The sequence below is a fragment of the Tachyglossus aculeatus genome, chromosome 14 (assembly GCF_015852505.1).
Source record: "Tachyglossus aculeatus isolate mTacAcu1 chromosome 14, mTacAcu1.pri, whole genome shotgun sequence".
Taxonomy (NCBI): Eukaryota; Metazoa; Chordata; class Mammalia; order Monotremata; family Tachyglossidae; genus Tachyglossus; species Tachyglossus aculeatus.
In genome coordinates this window covers 16,647,923-16,667,655 of record NC_052079.1, presented here as the reverse complement: position 1 = coordinate 16,667,655, position 19,733 = coordinate 16,647,923, and the positions used below count along the sequence as shown (strand labels likewise).

The 19,733-nt window shown below is 44.3% G+C and overlaps 1 protein-coding gene across 3 annotated transcripts in view; it reads right to left on the bottom strand.

Annotated features, from left to right (window-relative positions):
• The window catches only part of TBC1D30 (TBC1 domain family member 30), a 38,900-nt gene that overhangs the window by 10,291 nt on the left and 8,876 nt on the right, over positions 1 to 19,733 (bottom strand). For 2 of the 3 annotated variants that reach the window (XM_038756636.1, XM_038756637.1), the window contains exons 2-8: positions 19,422 to 19,483; positions 19,035 to 19,100; positions 18,212 to 18,337; positions 14,779 to 14,964; positions 11,458 to 11,626; positions 6,759 to 6,927; positions 2,837 to 2,942 (exon numbers count right to left, since the gene is read on the bottom strand). In XM_038756636.1, the coding sequence (XP_038612564.1) occupies positions 2,837 to 2,942; positions 6,759 to 6,927; positions 11,458 to 11,626; positions 14,779 to 14,964; positions 18,212 to 18,337; positions 19,035 to 19,100; positions 19,422 to 19,483 (884 nt within the window). Of the gene's footprint in view, positions 1 to 2,836; positions 2,943 to 6,758; positions 6,928 to 11,457; positions 11,627 to 14,778; positions 14,965 to 18,211; positions 18,338 to 19,034; positions 19,101 to 19,421; positions 19,484 to 19,733 lie in introns of those variants that run through there. The other variant, XM_038756638.1, reaches the window with a different exon arrangement.

Here is a 19,733-nt window from a genome sequence, read left to right as displayed (position 1 = left end):
GTACTTAAAAAAACCACAATTATTATTGATATTATTATTATTATATGCCAGGCACTGTTCTAAGTGCTGGGGTAGATACAAGGTAACCAGGTTGGCACTGTTTGGAGGAGGAGGAGGAGGAGGAGGATGGCACCTTACCCCAAGCACCGTGAGAAGGGTACTAGATTGTAGACTGAAAAGTCATTGTGGGTAGGGAATGTGTCTTTTTATAGCTATATTGTATTCCCAAGCGCTTAGTATAGTGCTCTGCACACAGGAAGCACTCAATAAATATGAATGAACAAAGCATGGAACAATGCAAAGAACCCTTAGTGGATATTTCTCCTTCCCCTCTTGTGCCTGGTTGGTTCTCCATTCCGCTGCCTCTATGATTGTCAAAATTAAAAGCAGCATGAAGAAGCAGCATGGCCTAGTGGAAAGAGCCCGGGCATACGAGTCAGAAAGACCTGGGTCCTAATCCCAGCTCTGCCGCGTGTCTGCTGTGTGACCTTGGGCAAGTGTCCCAGGGTGAATCAGGGTACCCACCATCTCGAGGTCAATCGTGACTGCCTGAGCCAGGCAAAACGGAACTTGGAAGCTCAAGGTGGGACACTGCACCCGCAAACCGAAACCACCAGATTGACAACCCAGTCCGGGAATACAGAAGGTGCTCCCTTGCCAATCAAATAAGCTATGGAGGAGTGGGGAGGGCGGAGAATGGATAAACTGAGGCCGGAAGCTGGAATACCCTACGATTACTGGTAATAAGCTCCAGCGGCCTCTGACCTTCCGGGTAGCGGGTTGAGACTTGCAACAGCCGGCTGTGTGTCACTGCTGCCCGAAGCTTGGAATACCCGCTCTGCCTGCACCGAGTGAGGAGCCGTGGGATGAGTGAGTATCCCGCTGAACGCTCGTGGGGCTGGAAGCTAGGGCGCTTCGTCACGGGTGTAGAACGAATAAATGGATTCCTCCCAAGAGGGAAGCATCTGTGGGTGGGTGCTCACTTGCCTCGCCATGTGCAAACAAGCCCTAAGTGAATTCCTCCCGGGTAGGGAGCGTTCGTGGGCGGGAGCTAGGTGTTTCGCCACACGCGAGTAATGCATAAGTATATTCTTCCCGGTAGGGAAGCTCTAATATCATTAAAAGGGAAGTTCAATTCGCCTTGCGGAATAAATTTTGTATAAACTCAGCCTTTCTGTCCCCAGTCTGTCTCTCTCACCTCACTGATTCCCAAATGAACCTATCCCCAGGTGATGGGTGAAAGCAAGTCACTTATCTTGTCTGTGCCTCAGTTCTCCTGTTCCCTCTCCTACTTAGACTATGAGCCCCAAGCGGGACAGGGACTATGCCCAACCTAATTTACTCGTACCTACCCCAGCACTTAGAACAGGGCTCTACGCATAGTAAATGCTTCATAAATACTGTAAAAAAAAAAAAAAGTGGGATATTGGCCAGTCCTATTAGCCTTTCCTGTGGTGCTGGGCCTAGGGATGCTTCCATTATTCTCTCCCATACAGAGGAAAATCTGCTGGCAATGGAAATCATTTAGACTCGGCTTCGGGTAGGATTAGAACACGGGGCCTCTGGCTCCCAGGCTTGGTCTCTTTATACCGGGCCATGCCACAATCAGAAATGTGGGGGCACAGTTGACTTTTCAGATTAAAATTTAAAATTTGAACGCCTGTCTCCTCTGCTAGACAGTCAACTCCTTAAGGGCAGGGATTGTGTCTACCAACTGTACTTTGCCAAGCACTTAGTACAATGCAGTGCTCAATAAATACCACTGATTGATAGAACACCATAAGAGCCCAGACCAAGCTTATACGGGGGAAAATCAGAAATGCCATTTTGTGAAATGCCATTTTGTAAAATGCTAAATAACACAGCTTTTACTACAGATGGCTAGTGACGAATGGTCTAGTTTTTGAATGTGAAAACAAAATCTGAGAGTTGATAAAGAAACCTAACAAGTACCACTGCTTTGGCGTCACATTTTAGATTTTGCTTCAATATGCTGATGCCAAAATAGCGTGTGGCTTCGAGGTCACCTATTTTCTACTTAGGAAGCTGCAGTCAAGAAGTATCTTCCAAAGTTCCCAAATATAAGCAAAGGGCAACAGAGAAGAAGCACGGCCTAATGAATAAAGTATAGCTTTGGGAGTCAGAGAACCTGGATTCTACTCCCGACTCCACCAATTGTCTGCTGGGTGACCTCGGGCAAGTCACTTCACTTCACTGTGCCTCAGTGACCTCATCTGTAAAATGGGGATTGAGACTGTGAGTCCCACACGGGGCAACCTGATTACCTTGTATCTACCCCAGTGCTTAGAACAGTGCCTGGCATATACTAAGTGCTTAACAAATGCCATAATGGAAGCAGCATGGCTCAGTGGAAAGAGCCCGGGCTTTGGAGTCAGAGGTCATGGGTTCAAATCCCAGCTCTGCCACTTGTCAGCTGTGTGACTTTGGGCAAGTCACTTAACTTCTCTGTGCCTCAGTTACCTCATCTGTAAAACGGGGATTAAAACTGTGAGCCCCCCGTGGGACAACCTGATCACCCTGTAACCTCCCCAGCGCTTAGAACAGTGCTTTGCACATAGTAAGCGCTTAATAAATGCCATTATTATTATTATTATTATTATAATTGTGATTATGCTCTGCGCTTCGGGTAACTCATCGATAAAATGGGAATTAAGACTGTGAACCCCAGGTGGGGCATGGACCGTGTCCAACCTGATTAGCTTGTATCTATCCCAGCGCTTAGTACAGTGAGTGGAACCTAGTGAGTGCTACCCAAATGCCCCCCCAAAAAAAGGTGCAACCACTCAAATGTCACTGACCAAAGCAGTGTACTGACCTGCATGAGTTCGTTGCTGTCGATTAGATTGTTCTCCAACATCTCCTGAGTCAGTCTTCCCATGGTACTGTAGAATTCATCGGCTGTTTCACAACACTCTATCTCCCTGTAACAATGCCATCAATCGGTCAATGAATCGATAGTGATCAGGTTGTCCCACGTGTGGCTCACAGTCTTAATCCCCATTTTACAGATGGGGTAACTGAGGCACAGTGAAGTGACTTGTCCAGAGTCACCCAGCTGATAACTGGCAGAGGTGGGATTAGAACCCATGACCTCTGATTCCCAAGCCCGGGCTCTTTCCACCGAGCCACGCTGCTTCTCTGTATGATGGCAGAGGTCACATTGACTACTGTAATAGACTGAGCCCCCTTTTTCCTCTCCCCCTCCCCCCCGCCTTACCTCCTTCCCCTCCCCACAGCACCTGTATATATGTTCGTACATATTTATTATTCTATTTCACTTGTACATATTTATTTTATTTTGTTAATATGTTTTGTTTTGTTGTCTGTCTCCCCCTTCTAGACTGTGAACCCGCTGTTGGGTAGGGACCGTCTCTATATGTTGCCAACTTGTACTTCCCAAGTGCTTAGTAAAGTGCTCTGCACACAGTAAGGGCTCAATAAATACGACTGAATGAATGAATGAATGAATGAATGATAGTATTTATCAAGCGCTCACTCTGTGCACAGCACTAAGCAAGCACTCGAGAGAGAGTACCAGAGAGTGAGCCCCAATAGGCTTACAATTGAGCAAGGGAGATGGTCATTAAAATACAATACAGATAGGGCTCCGCCCTCAAAAAGCTTACAATAAATTACAGGTAGGGGAAAGAACCGAGTTTTAAGATATGTTCGAAAGCACTACTTGGCTGGGGGGTTGGACAGGGTTGTTAGGGAAGGAGGGTCCCCAAGTGATTGCATAAAGATATCATTTCCAGAAGTTTGGCTATGTCATGAGGGACGACTTCTGAACTTTGGCGAGCCATACCACTCCAGGAATGGAAATGGGGCTGGGGGAGGGATGGGGAGGGCAGGGGCTGTCAATCCTCTACTTCCAAATTATCTCTAGGAGACAGGGAAAGGAAACAGGTTCCCCCTCATCCCCTGGAGATTTGGGGCCTCTAAGGCCACACCAAGCCAACTCCCACCTCTGGCCAAACACATCGTGGGCAGGGAACGTATCTACCAACTCTGTTCTATGGTATTCTCCCAAGCACTTAGTACAGTACAGTGACATTGATGGATTACTCATCCTTTTTCCTCCGTCGAGGCGAGGAGAGCCCCCTTGTTGTTTCAGATTTCCATGGCAACACACCAATGGTGAGAATTGCACCTCTCTCCCTCCATGACGGCTAAGTGACAAATTTTCAGCACGATATTTCAAAAAGGTTTATTTGGCGGTGATAATTGGAGCGGCACTATGGTAACCTCTCAGACCACAACGGGCAGTGGAAATCAATGCTCGTTATGGGGAGGGAACATGTCTGCTAATGCTGTTGTGCTGTACTCTCACAAGCGACTAGAACAGTGTCCTGCACATAGTAAGCGTTCAGTAAATATGATTGATTGACTGATGCATGTAAAAGACCAGTCTGACTGTAACTGGGCTTTTCTCTTTACTGATTTTCACATTAATATTTCTGCTTCCATTCCAGGAAAATCAAGTCAATCATTCATTCATTCATTCAATCATATTTATTGAGCACTTACTGTGTGCAGAGCACTGTACTAAGCGCTTGGTGAGTACAAGTTGGCAACATATAGAGACGGTCCCTACCCAACAGTGGGCTCTCAGTCTAGAAGTCTAGTCTAGTCAGTGTGCCCAAAGATAATCTCATACATTTACTTCTGACTTCAGCATCTTAGACAAAATATGCGAAATGGTTTTTGGTGTCTTTGGAATGGTAATCTTTTGTTTCCTATTAAATGCATTCATTCATTCAATCATATTTATTGAGTGCTTACTGTGTGCAAAGCACTGTACCAAGCACTTGGGAGAGTACCATACAACAAAAACAGAAACACTCCCCGCCCACAACGACATTCCTTTTCACATAAAGGAAAGGTAGTAATTCAGCCTAACCAAAGTCAATTATTTGGGTTTCAAACCAGATTCCAGTAGTCCAGGTTAAAATTACTGTTAAAGATAGAATCAGGGCTGAGTGGGTCATCTATTCTTCTCTGAAAGCTAGCCTACACATAAAGTTGAAAATGGGGAACTTCTCTGCAAATTACTGCATTATGTTTGTGTTGATCTTGTTTAGACAGAGTTCAAATACTGTTCATTCGATTCATGAAAAAGCCTACCGGATCAACATTCTCCAAAAATCACCTTTTTCTCAAATCTGCCCAATATTGCTAAAATCCTCCCTTTCCTCTCCATCCAAACTGCTACCACGTTAATACAATTGCTCACCCTATCCCACCTGGATTACTGCAAGAGCCTCCTTGCTGACTGCCCATCCCCTCTGCATCAAACAATCATCTTGCCCTCTCCTACCTCACCTCACTACTCTCTTTCTACAACCCAACCGGCTCTCTTTACCTGTCCAATGCTAACCTTCTCACTGTGCCACAATCTCATCTATAGCCGGTAATCCGTTCCTGAGCGATCAAGACTTTACTGTGGGATGAGGTTGTTTTTCACAACATTTCACAACCTCAGCTCTAGAAGACTCCACTGAAATGTGAAGGTGGTAGGTCAAAAACAAACAAAAGGAAATAATTCCTCACATAGTGGATGGCAAGCGTGTGGCGTTCCCTAACAAAGGAAACATCCGGAGGCTCAAGATGGGTTTGGATAAAGTCAGGAGATCCAGAATAAGTGATCAGAAGGACCATCGGGGATGGAAAGGGAAAAGGTAACAATGTTAGATGGTCCATCCTTATCCATGAGGCTGGAAGTCCAAGAATGCAACCCACCATCTAGTTCTTCCAAGAACTACTTGCCAAACATTGAACTAAGTGCCGGGGTACATACAAGAGACAAGAAAAGCAGTGTGGCCTACTGGAAAGACCATGGGCCTGCAAGTCAGAGGACCTGAATTCTAATCCCGCCTCCATCAGTTGTCCGCTGCCGTGACCCTCGGCAAGTCATTTCATTTTTCTGTGCCTCAGTTTCCTCATCTGCAAAATGGGGAGTCGATACCTGTTCTCCCTCCTACTTAGACTGTGAGCCCCATGCGGGACCTGATTATCTTGTCTCTACTCCAATAATTAGTGCAGTGTTTGGCACATAGTAAGCACTTAATATTATTATTATTATATGAGATAATCAGGTTGGACACAATCCCTGTCCCACATGGGGCTCACAGTCTAAATAGGAGGGAGTAGGATTGAATCCCCATTTTACAAAGGAGGAAACTGAGGCCAAGAGAAGTTAACTGAGGCCCAGGGCCCAGAGAATTTAACCAAACCTATATAAGTGACAGTGTTGGAATTAGAACCCAGGTCCTCTGACTCCTAGGCCTGTGCTCTTTCCACTCGGCCAGGCTGCTTCCCAACATTGCTTATGTTTGTAATGCTTGGTCTCAAATCAATAGGTGGGTTTCATGCCCTCCCTTTCTATGGTATTAGTGAGGCGCTTACTATGTGCCAGGCACTGTACTAAGCACTGGGGTAGATACAAGGTAATCAGGTGGGACACCGTTCACATCTGACATGGGGCTTACAGTCTTAATCCCCACTTTACAGATGAGGTAACTGAGGCTCAGAGAAGAAGTGACTTGCCCAAGGTCACCCAGAAGACAAGTGGCATCACCCGGATGAGAACCCAAATCCTTCTGCCTCCCAGGTGTTCTATCCAGTAGGGCACGTAACTTCTGAGGGCCTCATCCTTAACAAAATCTTACAGTATGAGAAGCAAAACTCACTTAAACCCTCTGACTTCCCGAATATTAAAAAAAAAAAAAATCACTTACTCTCCCAATTTTGCCCAGATAGCCAGTGATACCCTCAGGATGATTTCAGATCCTTCGAAGAAGACTGAATCCCAGATCTTTAAAACCGTGTGGCTAGGGAGGCATGTGGCAAAGAGAGTGAGGAACCACTGCATTGTGAAGACATTTGTAAGCGGGGGCTCATAACCACCTAGAAAAGAACAAATCTTTTAATCCTAAAAGACTGATCGATTCAAAGACACAGACGCACATGAAAATGGGCCCAATCTCATTTCCAGTTAGTCTCTGGCCCATCCTCCCTGCAAATGGCCCCACTTCTTTCTTTCTGAAATCCTCCCCCGGCCTTTTCGGCTCATCTTCCCGCTCCCGAAACGTCTGTCCCTGCCTATTTTGGGGTGAGCCTGGCTGTGCACAGACGTGTTAGTTGGAGGAACGAGAAAGGGAGATCATCTGCTAACCCTCTCTCCTTTCCCATTCAGCCTAGCCTCCATCCCTGAAAAGGAGAAGAAATGGCAGAGCCAAAGTGGAGGTTGTTCATTCATTCAATCGTATTTATAGAGCGCTCACTGCATGTAAAGCACTGTACTAAGTGCTTGGGAGAGTACAATATAAAAACAGATACATTCCTGTCCATACAGAGCTCACAGCCTAAAGGTTGTTTTGTAGGGTGGGTTCAGGGGAAATCTTGGGGTCCGCCCTGTGAAATATGGGCCGATGTTTTGAAGGAAGGATCCGGACAGGGTTGAAATCCTACGAGGTTTGGTCAGATACAAGACTTTAGGTGGAAAAAAGTCAGTAGAAGAGGGAGGAGTCAAGGTCAGACCAGTTGGTTGAGCCGAGAAAGAGCTACCAACATTTCCAAGGGCTTCTGTTCCCCAAGATTGAAGACGAGTTATATTAAAAAATGTCGTCTTCATCCGGATTTCTACCTGCAAGTTAGGACATTTGCTCTCAAGCATATGCTGCAATAAGTAATTATACTAATGGCAACTGTAAAGCGTTTACTGTATGCTGAGCACTGGGGTAGTTATAAGATAATCGGGCCCCCTACGGAGAATGGGTATAATAATAATAACTGCGCTATTTGTTAAGTGCTTACTAGGTGCCAGGCACTGTATTAAGCACTGGGGTAGATACAAGCTAACCAGGTTGGACACAGTCCCCGTCCCGCATGGGGCTTCCAAGTCTTATCCCTATTTTACAGATGAGGTAACTGAGGCCCAGAGAAGTGAAGTGACTCGTCCAAGGTCACCCAGCAGACAAGTGGCGGAGCGGGGATTAGAACCCAGGTCCTTCTAATTCCCAGGCCCATGCTCTAACCACTAAGCCACGTTGTTAAACCCCATTTTCAGAGGAGGAAACTGAGGCACAGAGGGAATGGAATGACTTGCCCAAGGTCACAGAGCGGAAAAGTGGTAGAGCCGGGAATAGATCTCAGATCCCCTGACTGATTTTTTACAGTCTATCTTGGATTCTTCCATAGGCTCCTAAATAGGAGATCCCCAAAAGAGCAACCAGTGTGATCTTTTTGGCCCTGAACCCTGACCCTGACTCTTAATGCAAGTTTTGACAAACAAGAAACTAATTTCCACACCACCTCAGTGTTCTTATTTTTCTGCACAGCTCAAAATGACTTTTTACGCAACTCTTCCCGATCCCAAATGTCCTGCTGTTCATGTCAAACTGAGTGTCCTGGGACCGTACAGAATCATGGCTCTAAGCCCCAAGCCTTTAAATAATTTGCGGCTTCCTGAAACTCTTCCAAAATACAACTATGTGACTGTGCTCATCAGCATCATCATCAGATTGGGCATAGCCCTTATCTTGTAGGGACTCGCAGTCTGAGAGGAAAATTGAATCAGTTATGATAATAATAAAATAATAACTGTGGCATTTGTTAAGCGCTATGTGCCAGGCACTGTACTAACTGCTGGGATGGATACAAGCAAATCGAACTGGGCACAGCCCCTCTCCCACCTGGGGCTCACAGTCTTAATCCCCATTTTACAGATGAGATGGCTGAGGCACAGATGAGTTAAGTGACTTGCCAAGGTCACACAGCGGAGAAGTGGCAGATGGGGATTAGAACCCACATCCGTTTCCTGCTGCATCCATACTCTATCCCCATTTTACAGATGAAGAAACCGAGTAACAGAGAGGATAAGTGACTTGTCCATGGTCACCCTGTGGGGACAGAGGATGGGGGGAGCATCTATAGTGGTCTCTCTTCCTTCTGGGTCATTCTGGCACTTGATTTTGTGCCCTTTATTCACCCCGCCTCAGCCCTAGAGCACTTAGGTACCCATCTGTAATTTATTTCAGTGTCCATCTCCCTCTCTAGATCTATAAGTTCCTTTTGGGCAGGGAACATGTTTACCAACCTGTTGTACTCTCCCAAGAGCTTAGTACAGTGCTCTGCATTCAGTAAGCTCTCAATAAATACCATCGATTGATCAACTGAGCCCTGCTCTATTGTAAGCAGTAGGGTTACACTTGAAAAACTAGGCAAGGCCGCCTGCCTTCAGGGAGTTTATAATCAAGGCCGCCAGCCTTCAGGGAGCTTTTAATCTACCGAGGGAGACAGGGAGAATGAACCTACGATCCACATAAATAAGTGCATATGTGCATATAAGCAAAGAATATTGTAAAAACTTAAGCTGGAGATAGCGCACAGTTTGACGACGCCTTCCTCGTGTCCGAGGATTCCTTGGGTTTCTTCTCACTCATTTCTTGAATAATAATATATACATTATATTATATTAATTGCTATTTTATTATGGTATTTGCCAAGTGCTTACTCTGTGTTCTAAGCACTGTTCTAAGTGCTGGGGGTATAGATAGAAGTTAATCTGGTTGGATACAGTTCCTAAGAGAGAGAATGGTACTGAATCATTTTACAGATGAGGATACTGAGGTACAAAGAAGTTAAGTAACTTGTCTAAGGTCACCCATCTAGCCATTGGCAGAGTCCTTCTGACTCCCTAGCAGGGGTTCTTTCCACTAGGCCACGCAGCTTCTCTGGGAGCATCAGTGGAAGAGTGAGGAGGATTCCCAAAGGGAAGAAAAAATAAAATAATGACGACATTTGGTAAGAGCTTACTATAAATCAATGATATTTATTGAGCACTTACTGTGTATAAAGTACTGTACTAAGGGCTTGGGAGTGCGCAATGCAAGAAAATAGACACAATTCCTGCCCACAGGGAGTTTATGCATTGTAGGAGGTCCTTACAGACTGGAATATTGTCTCCCCAAACTCACTCCAGTGCTCTGCGCACAATATGAGCTTAATATGAGTTTAGAGAAGCAACATGGCTTACTGGAAGGAGCCCGGGCTTGGGAATCAGAGGTCGTGAATTCTAATCCCGGCTCCACCATTTGTCAGCTGTATGACTTTGGGCAAGTCACTTAACTTCTCTGTGCCTCAGTTCCCTCAGCTGTAAAATGGGGATTAAGACTTTGAGCCCCATGTGGGACAACCTTGTATCTACCCCAGCGTTTAGAACAGTGCTTGGCACATAGTAAGTGCCTAACAAGTACCATCATTATTCTTATTATTAACAAATATTATTACTACTAGAGGCACAGAGCTTATTATGTGCAAAGCATTGGGCTAAGCACTGGGGTAGGTGCAAGATAAACAGATTGGACAAAATCTCTGTCCCACACAGGGCTCACAGTCTAAGAAAGAGGGAGAGGAAGTATTTTACCCCATTAAAGAAGCAGTATGGCTCAGTGGAAAGAGCGTGGGCTTGGGAGTCAGAGGTCATGGGTTCGAATCTCACCTCCCCCACATGTCTGCTGTGTGACCTTGGGCAAGTCACTTCACTTCTCTGTGCCTCAGTTCCCTCGTCTGTAAAATGGGGATTAAGACTGTGAGCCCCACATGGGACAACCTCATCTCCTTGTGTTCCCCCCAGTGCTTAGAACAGTGCTTTGCACATAGTACGCGCTTAACAAATACCAACATTATTATTATTATTAAAAGAATATAAAATTCTGAGTGGTTTTCATTTTCATCAGCCATCGCTGCTGCTGCCACACTGATCATTCTCGAGAAAGATATTGGTACAGATCTAGAATGGGTTGTGACAAACAAAGGTTTTTCTCTTAATCATAGCAAGTATCATCTCAGTGGGAGGAATTCTTAGGGGAGGAGTGGGCTGGGGCTTGGAATGAGAAGAAACATTCAGGATTTGTCACGGGGGGCGGTGAGTTGACCAACAAACAAGAAGCAGCGCTGTATAGAGGATAGACAAGTTGTTGCCAACTTGTACTTCCCAAGCGCTTAGTACAGTGCTCTGCACACAGTAAGCGCTCAAAAAATATGATTGATTGATTGATTGATTGATTGAGCATGGACCTGGGAGGATTGGATTCTAATCCCAGTTCTACCACGTACCCACTGTGTGACCTTGGGCAAATCATTTCACTTCTCTCATCTGTAAAATGGGGATTAAGACCGTGAGCCCCATGTGGGACACAGACCGTGTCCAACCTGATTAGCTTCTATCTACCCAAGCGCCTAGTACAATGCCTGACATGGTCAGCACTTAACAAATACCATTAAGAAACAAATAAAAAATTAGTAAACCTTACCCAAATAGACACCAGCTAAAAGCTAAAAGATCTGTATGACTCAAAGCCAATACCCAGGGGAAAACGATCTCAAAATCCACAACCAGTTCAGACAATAGAATGATGGGGACACGGCCTCTACCTCCACTTTCCCTGTTGGCAGTTCTCTGAAGGATGTCCAAGTGCTGGGATAATTCGGGAAGTTTCATTCTCAGGAGATCTCTGAAAACGGCCATGTCCACAGATAACGCCCGAAGGTTATTGACAAAGTAGCTTTCAGGAAGCACCTTGTCGATGAGGTAAATCATGATCTGAGAAAGAAACAGATTAGAGCTGGATCAAAGCGTTCCAACAGTTAGCCCAGTGAGCAAAAGTATGGCCGACAATCGGCTGAAAGACCCCAACCAATCATTCCGATGGTATTTACTGAGCGCTTGGGAGGGTATGATAAAGCAGAGGCGGTATAGACACATTCCCTGCCCACAGGGTTACAAACTTATTTAGCCAGTGGAAGCCAAAGTATTGCTATTGGCCGATGTTTCCAAGTTGGCCGCTCTTACAATTCTCAATTCTTCAAATAACTCTCAATTCTTCAAATCACCCCTCTTTTATATTGCTACTTAGGGTGACCAGAGACACCTCCAGGATATATGCTGGTAGTCGTTCTCTGATCACATCATTCCACCCACTTTATTTCAAAATCAGTGTGACTCAGGAAGTGGATATTATCCTGCAAATATTCCTTTAAATATTGACCTCAGTTCAGCATTTAGAAAAACACACTAAAATATAATATGACCTTCTGAGCATGCTTCCCCTTGCTTAATGCTCTACTCAAGTGATGAAGGAAATTGTAAAATCTCTCAAAATCGAGCTCGTATTTCTAGAAGTCATGAAGAGTGGAAGCATGTATCGGCTCGCCTGACTGACTCTGGTTGTTGTTTTCATACACTAACCTTCTCGAATTGAATGCAGAATTAAATCATGACAGAAACTTGACTAAATCTATTCATTCAATTCATTCAATCATATTTATTGAGCGCTTACTGTGTGCAGAGCACTGTACTAAGCGCTTGGGAAGTACAAGTTGGCAACATAGAGAGACGGTCCCTACCCAACAGTGGGCTCACAGTCTAGAAGGGGGAGGCAGAGAACAAAACAAAACATATTAACAAAATAAAATAAATAGAATATGTACAAATAAAATAGAGTAATAAATACGTACAAACATATACACAGGTGCTGAGGAGAGGGGAAGGAGGTAAGGCGGGGGGGGATGGAGAGGGGGAGGAATCCATCAATGAATGGTGTTTATGTAGCGCTCACTGTGTGCGGAGCTCGGTACTAAGCGCTTGGGAGAGAACACTACCACAGAGCTGAAAGACACATTCCCACATTCCCTGACCATGATGAGCTTACAGTCTAGAGGGGGAGACAGACATTAATATGAATCAGTAATTTGTAACAGTAAGTTATAATATGTAAACGGCCAGAAGGTGTAAAACACAGCAAAGAAACTGTTAATCTAATGCTGACAAAGAGGGGACATTCTCAAGAGTCCTTTCTCCAATCGTTTCTTTACATAGGATAAGTATTTGAAGTCTAATTAGCCCCAGCAGAAAAGGCATTACTGCACCAAAGTGTTTCTTCAATCGTTCCCTTTTAAAATCCAGTATAATTTTTATATTTTTGAACTGCACAGGACTAAGGCACTAAGACAAGGATGTTAACGCTGCAGGCATGACTCATTTCCTTTGGGACGATTAACAGTTTTTATATCTGAAAAGTTTCTCACCTTTGATTAGGCATTCTTTACAACTATGGATTGCCCATTTCTTCAATTAACCTGGCACTCTCAGAGAATCCGTGAGTACTTTCAGACCATAAATGGACCCACCATTTCCTCCCTCTCTTCCCTGTTCTCTCCAGAACTCATTTTAAAGACTTAATTCCTGTTTATGTAAGTGCCTGCAAACCCTGACTGCACTAAATTTCAGTGCCGACTTGCATCTGTGGATGGCACAATTTAGCTTTCGATTTAATGGGCGGAAAAGATTAAAGGGCCTTCCGGTGAATAAATAACCAACAAGCAACTAGAAATCTAAATTGTAACAGGCCGTACCTTATCATTCTACCGTCGCCTGCAGAATAGCATCAATAATACTCAGTTACTTTTTTGTCACGTTAGCTTACAGTGGAAAATATTCACAGCTCATTTTCTTCAATCCAACACCATCCCCCTACATTGTAAATTCCCTCTAGGTCGTAAGCTTGTTGTGATTAGGGAACGTGTCAACCAATCCTGTTATATTGTACTCATCCAAGCGCTTAGTACAGTACTCTGCATGCAAAAAGCGCTCAATGAGAGGATGTTGGAATCATTTTGAGCAAACTAGTTTGGGTTTAGGGGAGAGGGGAGTCCTGCCAATTCAGACTCCCCAGTATTACTGCAGTAGTGCTAAAACTAGAATTTGTTCGGGGAAATGAAGTCTTATGACCAGGGGATATTGGGTGACCTCTGGTATGCATTATCACGGCAGTCGGGCACACGGGCAAACTCCTAGAGAGGATTCACATGGATCGGTGTATGATGCGGTAACAGAAAGTATTCTGTGACGGTCAAAGTGTCTAGGCAAATGCCTGTCTAGTCTGTCTAGGCAAATGTCAGACTGTAAGCATCTACAAGGCCTGAATGTCTATTAGCTAAAACCCCTGAGTGTGTCTGTGTGGATATTTGAAATAGAGAGGTGGTCACTATCATCTCAATTCAATTGTATTTATTGAGCGCTTTCTGCGTGCAAAGCACTCATTATGTGTGAACCATTGTGCTAAGCGCTGGAGTGGATACAAGCAAATCTGGTCGGACACAGTCCATATCTCACATGGGGCTCACAGTATTAATCTCCACTTTATAGATGCGGTAACTGAGGTACAGAGGAGTGAAGTGACATGCCCAAGATCCTTCTGACTCCCAGCCCCGTGCTCTTTCCACTAGGCTACAAGAATCAGTGGACAGAGAACGTGTCTGCCAACTCGGTCATAGTGTACTCTCCCAATTGCTTAGTACAGTGCTCTGCACGTTCTAAGTGCTCAATAAATACCATTGATCAATTAATAATAATAATGGCATTTATTAAGCGCTTACTGTGTGCAAAACACCGTTCTAAGCGCTGGGGAGGTTACAAGGTGATCAGGTTGTCCCACGGGGGGCTTACAGTCTTACTCCCCATTTTACAGATGAGGTGACTGAGGCCCAGAAAAGTTAAGTGACTTGCCCAAAGTCACACAGCTGACAAGTGGCAGAGCCGGGGTTTGAACCCATGACCTCTGATTCCAAAGCCCGTGCTCTTTCCACCGAGCCACACTGCTTCTCGGATCAATTGACCCGATCCCTGCCCTCAAGGAGCTTAGATCCTAGCAGACGATGTCAGCCTCCACCCTCCCCTCAGGGAACCAGACTCACTTTGAGCGCATCCCCTTCGTTGCCTTCCATTACTTGCAAAATAAGCGCCGCCAGGATATTAAAGCCTTGACAGTAGCCGACAGCTTTGTTCCATCTGGCATATGCCAGCAGAACTCGTTTTAGTATCACTCTGTCTTGTTCTGCCTCTTGGCCACAGTAAGAACTACAGCCTGTTCGGTGAAGATCCTGAAGAGAGGGAAAAGCATAGCATAAGAACATCAACACACTGCCATTATTGGGTCAGACCAGTAATCCAGAGGGTCCTGTATCCTGTTTCCCAACACTGGTGACAGGATGCTTGAAAGAACAAGTGCTCTAATACGGCAATGGCGTTCCGGAAATTCCACTACCGCATACAAGAGTTTACACCAGCCTGCCAAAACTTCATCAGCTCTTCCCACATCCCCAAGGGATTTCAAAGTGTTCTGTTTGAGGCCACGGAGTATCAAGTACTGAAAGAAACATACTTGCCCAAGGTCTGACTGTAGGCTTAGCCTAATGTCTTCCAGACTCTGTATCTGGTGGGGGTTGAACCTTAAAACAATTGAGGTGTTTATAAAACGTCTACCTGTAAAGCCCTAAAACAGAACGGGTCAAATCCAGTTACATTTTCACAAGGCCCCCAATCTTATTCCCCACAAAAAATAGTTTCAAAATAGTTTCCCCAAGGTTTCATTTAATCTGGGACTATTTGATGGACTCGTTTGACAAATGCCCTTTCAGTTTTTCAAAATGCAAATGTTCTCATGAAAGACACAAAGGAAACGCTCTACTTCGTCGTTTTAAAAGAGGCTGAACATCAGAAAAATGTGGGCTAGAAGTGATTCAATTTAGCAGACTCAATTTCATGTTCATCCAACATTTTTCTAAAGCTCATTAGACAATGAAAATTGATACTTAATAAATGGTTGGTCTTGACAATGCATTCTATTATTTCTACAGAACTCTGCACCGAATCCAATGCTCAAGCCTCATAATAAGCAAACCTGGAAATTCCTCTTTGATATCAGAGAATAAAAAAGAGGTCAATCTTCATCTCAGATGCCCCAAAAAAGCATCATATTCAGCATAATGTATAATTTGCATGAGAAGGTAGGAACATTTGGTACATTTAAAATTTTAATACAAGGGAATTTCATTTAACTTCCAAATAGAGATGGCATTTTTTAGACAATTATTCCAAAACCGGTCTGCTACTACATTCTGGAACTTCAATAACATACAGGAAAATACACTCTGAACAAAATGATCACTGTTTCATTGCGAACGAGTTTAATGCAAAGTGGGAGAAGAGAACCAATATGTTAAATGGAGAGAGCTGGTGGAAAGGTTTGAGGCCAACAAAGGAGGAGTTGTGATGTGGAAGGAATCGTGCAGCCGTTGGACGATTTTTAAGGAGTGAAGTGACACGAGTGACATTTCAGGAAGGCAATCTGGGCTTGGAATTGGAAATGAAGGGGATAGAGACTGTTGGCGGAATGACCAGCAGGGAGACTGATAAATCAGCACGGTGTAGTGGATAGAGCCTGGGCGTCAGAAGGTCATGGATTCTAATCCTGACTCTGCCACTTGTCTGCTGCGTGACCTTGAGCAAGTCACTTCTCTGTGCCTCAGTTATCTCATCTGCAAAATGGGGATTGATACTGTGAGCCTCACATGGGACAGGGACAGTGCTGAGTTCGATTTGTTTGTATCTACCCCAGTGCTTAGTACAGTGCCTGGCACATAGTAAGTGCTTAACAAATACTGTCATTATTATTACTATTATTATTATATCAATCTAACCGTGTGATGTAAAGTGCCTTTAACCATTTATTCAATCGAATTTATTGGGTGCTTACTGTGTGCAAAACACTGTATTAAGCTCATTTGAAGGTACAAACTAACAATAAACAGACACATTCCCTGCCCGCAACAAGCTTTAAGTCTAGAGAACTAGGGTGGTGATTATTTGGAAGGAAAATAAGGGGTGGATTAGGGCAATGTTAAAAAGGAAGAGCTGGAAGGATTCAGCAGTTGATTGAATGAGAAAGTCGAAAGACAGTGAAGCAGAGAAGCAGCATGGCCTAGTGGATAGACCACGGGCCTGGAAGTTGGGAAGGACTTAGGTTCTAATCCCACCTCTGCCACTTGTTTGTTGTGTGACCCTGGGCTAGCCGTTTCACTTCTCTGTGCCTCAGTTACTTCGTCCGTAAAATGGCAATTAAGATTGCGAGCCCCACATGAAACACGGATTGTATCCAACCTGATTAAACTGTATCTACCCCAGTGCTTAGAACAGTGCCTGGCACATAGTAGGTGCTTAAAAAATACCATTAAAAAAAAAAAAGCAGCGTGATGTTTCGGTTGAACCCAAGGTTGTGGGCTTCTGGGAGTGGAAGCAGGAGGGTGGCTTCCACTCCCTACACTTATAAAAATGGAAGGTGGCTATTTCTGAATCACTCCTCTTCAAATATCTAATTGGCAGCCCTGACGAGAGAGTGAAAAAGTCATTTTGGTGTCCATCCTTTAATCCCCATCGCTGAAAAGAATGAACTAGAGCTTAATAAATGCCATAAAAAAAAAGAAAAAGGCAAAGCCAATCCACAAGACGGTTCTATTAACAGAGGCTTAACAATAGGAGCACAAGAGAAATAGTCGTAATAGCATTTATTAAGCACTGTGTGCAAAGCACTGTACTAATGTGTCTATCAACTCTGTTATATTGTACTCTCCAAGCACTTGGTACAGTGCTCTGCACACAGTAAGTGCTTAATAAATATGACTGATTGGGAGAGACTGCACACGAGGGAATTAGACTAAGTTCTGCACCAAAACACTAGTAACAGTAAAAGCTCCTTAAACTGTGCAGAGATGCAGTGAATTCCCTTATTATCATAATTATGGAATTTGCTAAAGCTTTACTCTATGTCAAGCAACTGTTCAAAGTCCTGGGACAGAGACAAGTTAATCAAGTCAGACAAAGTCCCTGCCCTACATGGGGCACACAGTTTAGGGAGGAAGGAGAACAGGGAATTTAATCCCCATTATACAGAGGAGGAAACTGAGGTGCTGAGAAGTGAAGCGACTTGCACAAGATCACACAACAGGCAAGCGACAGAGCTGGGATTAGAAACCAGGTGCTCTGAGTCCCAGGCCCATGCTCTTTCCACTAAGCCACGCTGCTTCCCAAATGTATTCCTCCCTTCTAAAGGTCCTCCCCTCTGCCATCCCCCTGCCATCTAGATTATGACCCCTATGGAGGGCAGGGGCTGTGGCTAACTTCACTTATTTGGAAAAGCACAGTATCAGGCCCAAAACAAGCACTCGATAAAGACCTTCACTGCTACACCTGGGAAACTTGAGATCTTCACTCCATAAGCAGAAATCACCATATCAGCTACAGATTTCCAATGCCCTCCCACAAAAAGCTGAATGAAAATGAGGCTTTTACCTTTACTATCTGTATTCCCATGGAATCATCATCGGGATTGCTTCTTTCATTGAATGCAAAACGCAGGGTTTTATCCCAGTCGATGGCGATACTGTGCAAATAGTGATCGGCCAAGGTGAGCCAAACCTACAGCAATGTCATCAGTGTCTGAGTCAAACGCACGTTCCGACTTTTCCTTATTGAGACAACAACCGTTCAAACAGCACACATTTAACGCGTACCAAACAGGCTCCCTTTGGATAGCCCGATGAAACAATTTTCTCTTACGGTACTTCATTAGGTCACGCAGGGACTCCTAATAATAATAATCGTGGTATTTGTTAAGGGCTTACTATGAGCCAAGTACTGTTCAAAGCGCTGAGGCAGATACAAGATAATCGGGTTGGACACAATCCTTGTCTCACAGTCTTAATCCTCATTTTACAGATGGGGTCACTGAGGCACAGGGAAGAGAAGTGACTTGCCCAAGGTCACAGAGCAGACATGTGGTGGAGCCGGGATTAGAACACAGATCTTCTGACTCTAAGGCCCAAGCTCTTTCCACTAGGCCACACTTCTTCCTAAACACTTATCTCCTGTTGTCTTTTTTAACGACGGCTTATTTTATGAAAAAACACTCCTCACCCAAATAAGGCAAAGCGGGCAGATATTAAGTTTATCCTGAAGCAATGTTCTAAGAAGATCTTTTCCATTTTGGGGGTCAGGACCCGGTTTTTCAGAGACCGCATTCAGTTCAAACCTCCAAAGCTAAACTTTCTTTCCGAAAATTCGGAATCCCCAAAATTATCTTTGAAAAAGAAAAGAATTGGCAATCTATACATACCTTCCTTCTCCACTCTTTCGGTATTCCTGTTGATAGTCTGGCTACTGCTTTGAGGGCATCGTACCACTGAGAACAAAGACGGAAGATGGGGAAAAAAGGAACCTATTACCCTAGTATCGAAACACACAAAAGGTTCACTGTTGATACTTGGTAATTGTTTTTACAGCTAATTATTGAGTGGATTGGTCGAAAGGACATAAAGATGTGAATTCTTGATGAGACATGGCCAGATACAGACTCACAAAATTTTAATTGCAATGAAAAGGTGGGCCTCTCAAACATATGAGTTGCAAGGATCGTTTTGGCAACGGAAACTAATACCCTTCCCTGCTGCGAAAGATAACAGTGGAAATAAAAGTTCAACTTTGTCGAACTAATAAAAGTTACCTGCTGAAAACCATTTTGACCTAAAGATGGCTCAAGAGTGAATTTCAACTTGGTGTCAACCCCTGCAAGAAAAACACACAATTTATGTTATTTGTTCTTTGTCATTTCTAACATAAAGATGTCAGTAGCAACCATCAGCCTCCCTGTCCCCCCAAAACCTTCAATCTCAGAGTCGTCTCTGATTCCTCGCTATCTTTAACCTCCACATTCTCGTTGCGGGCAGGGAAAGTATCGGTTATATTATTCTATTATACGCTCCCAAGTGCTTGGTATAGTGCTCTACAGAAAGTAAGCGCTCAATAAATATGATTG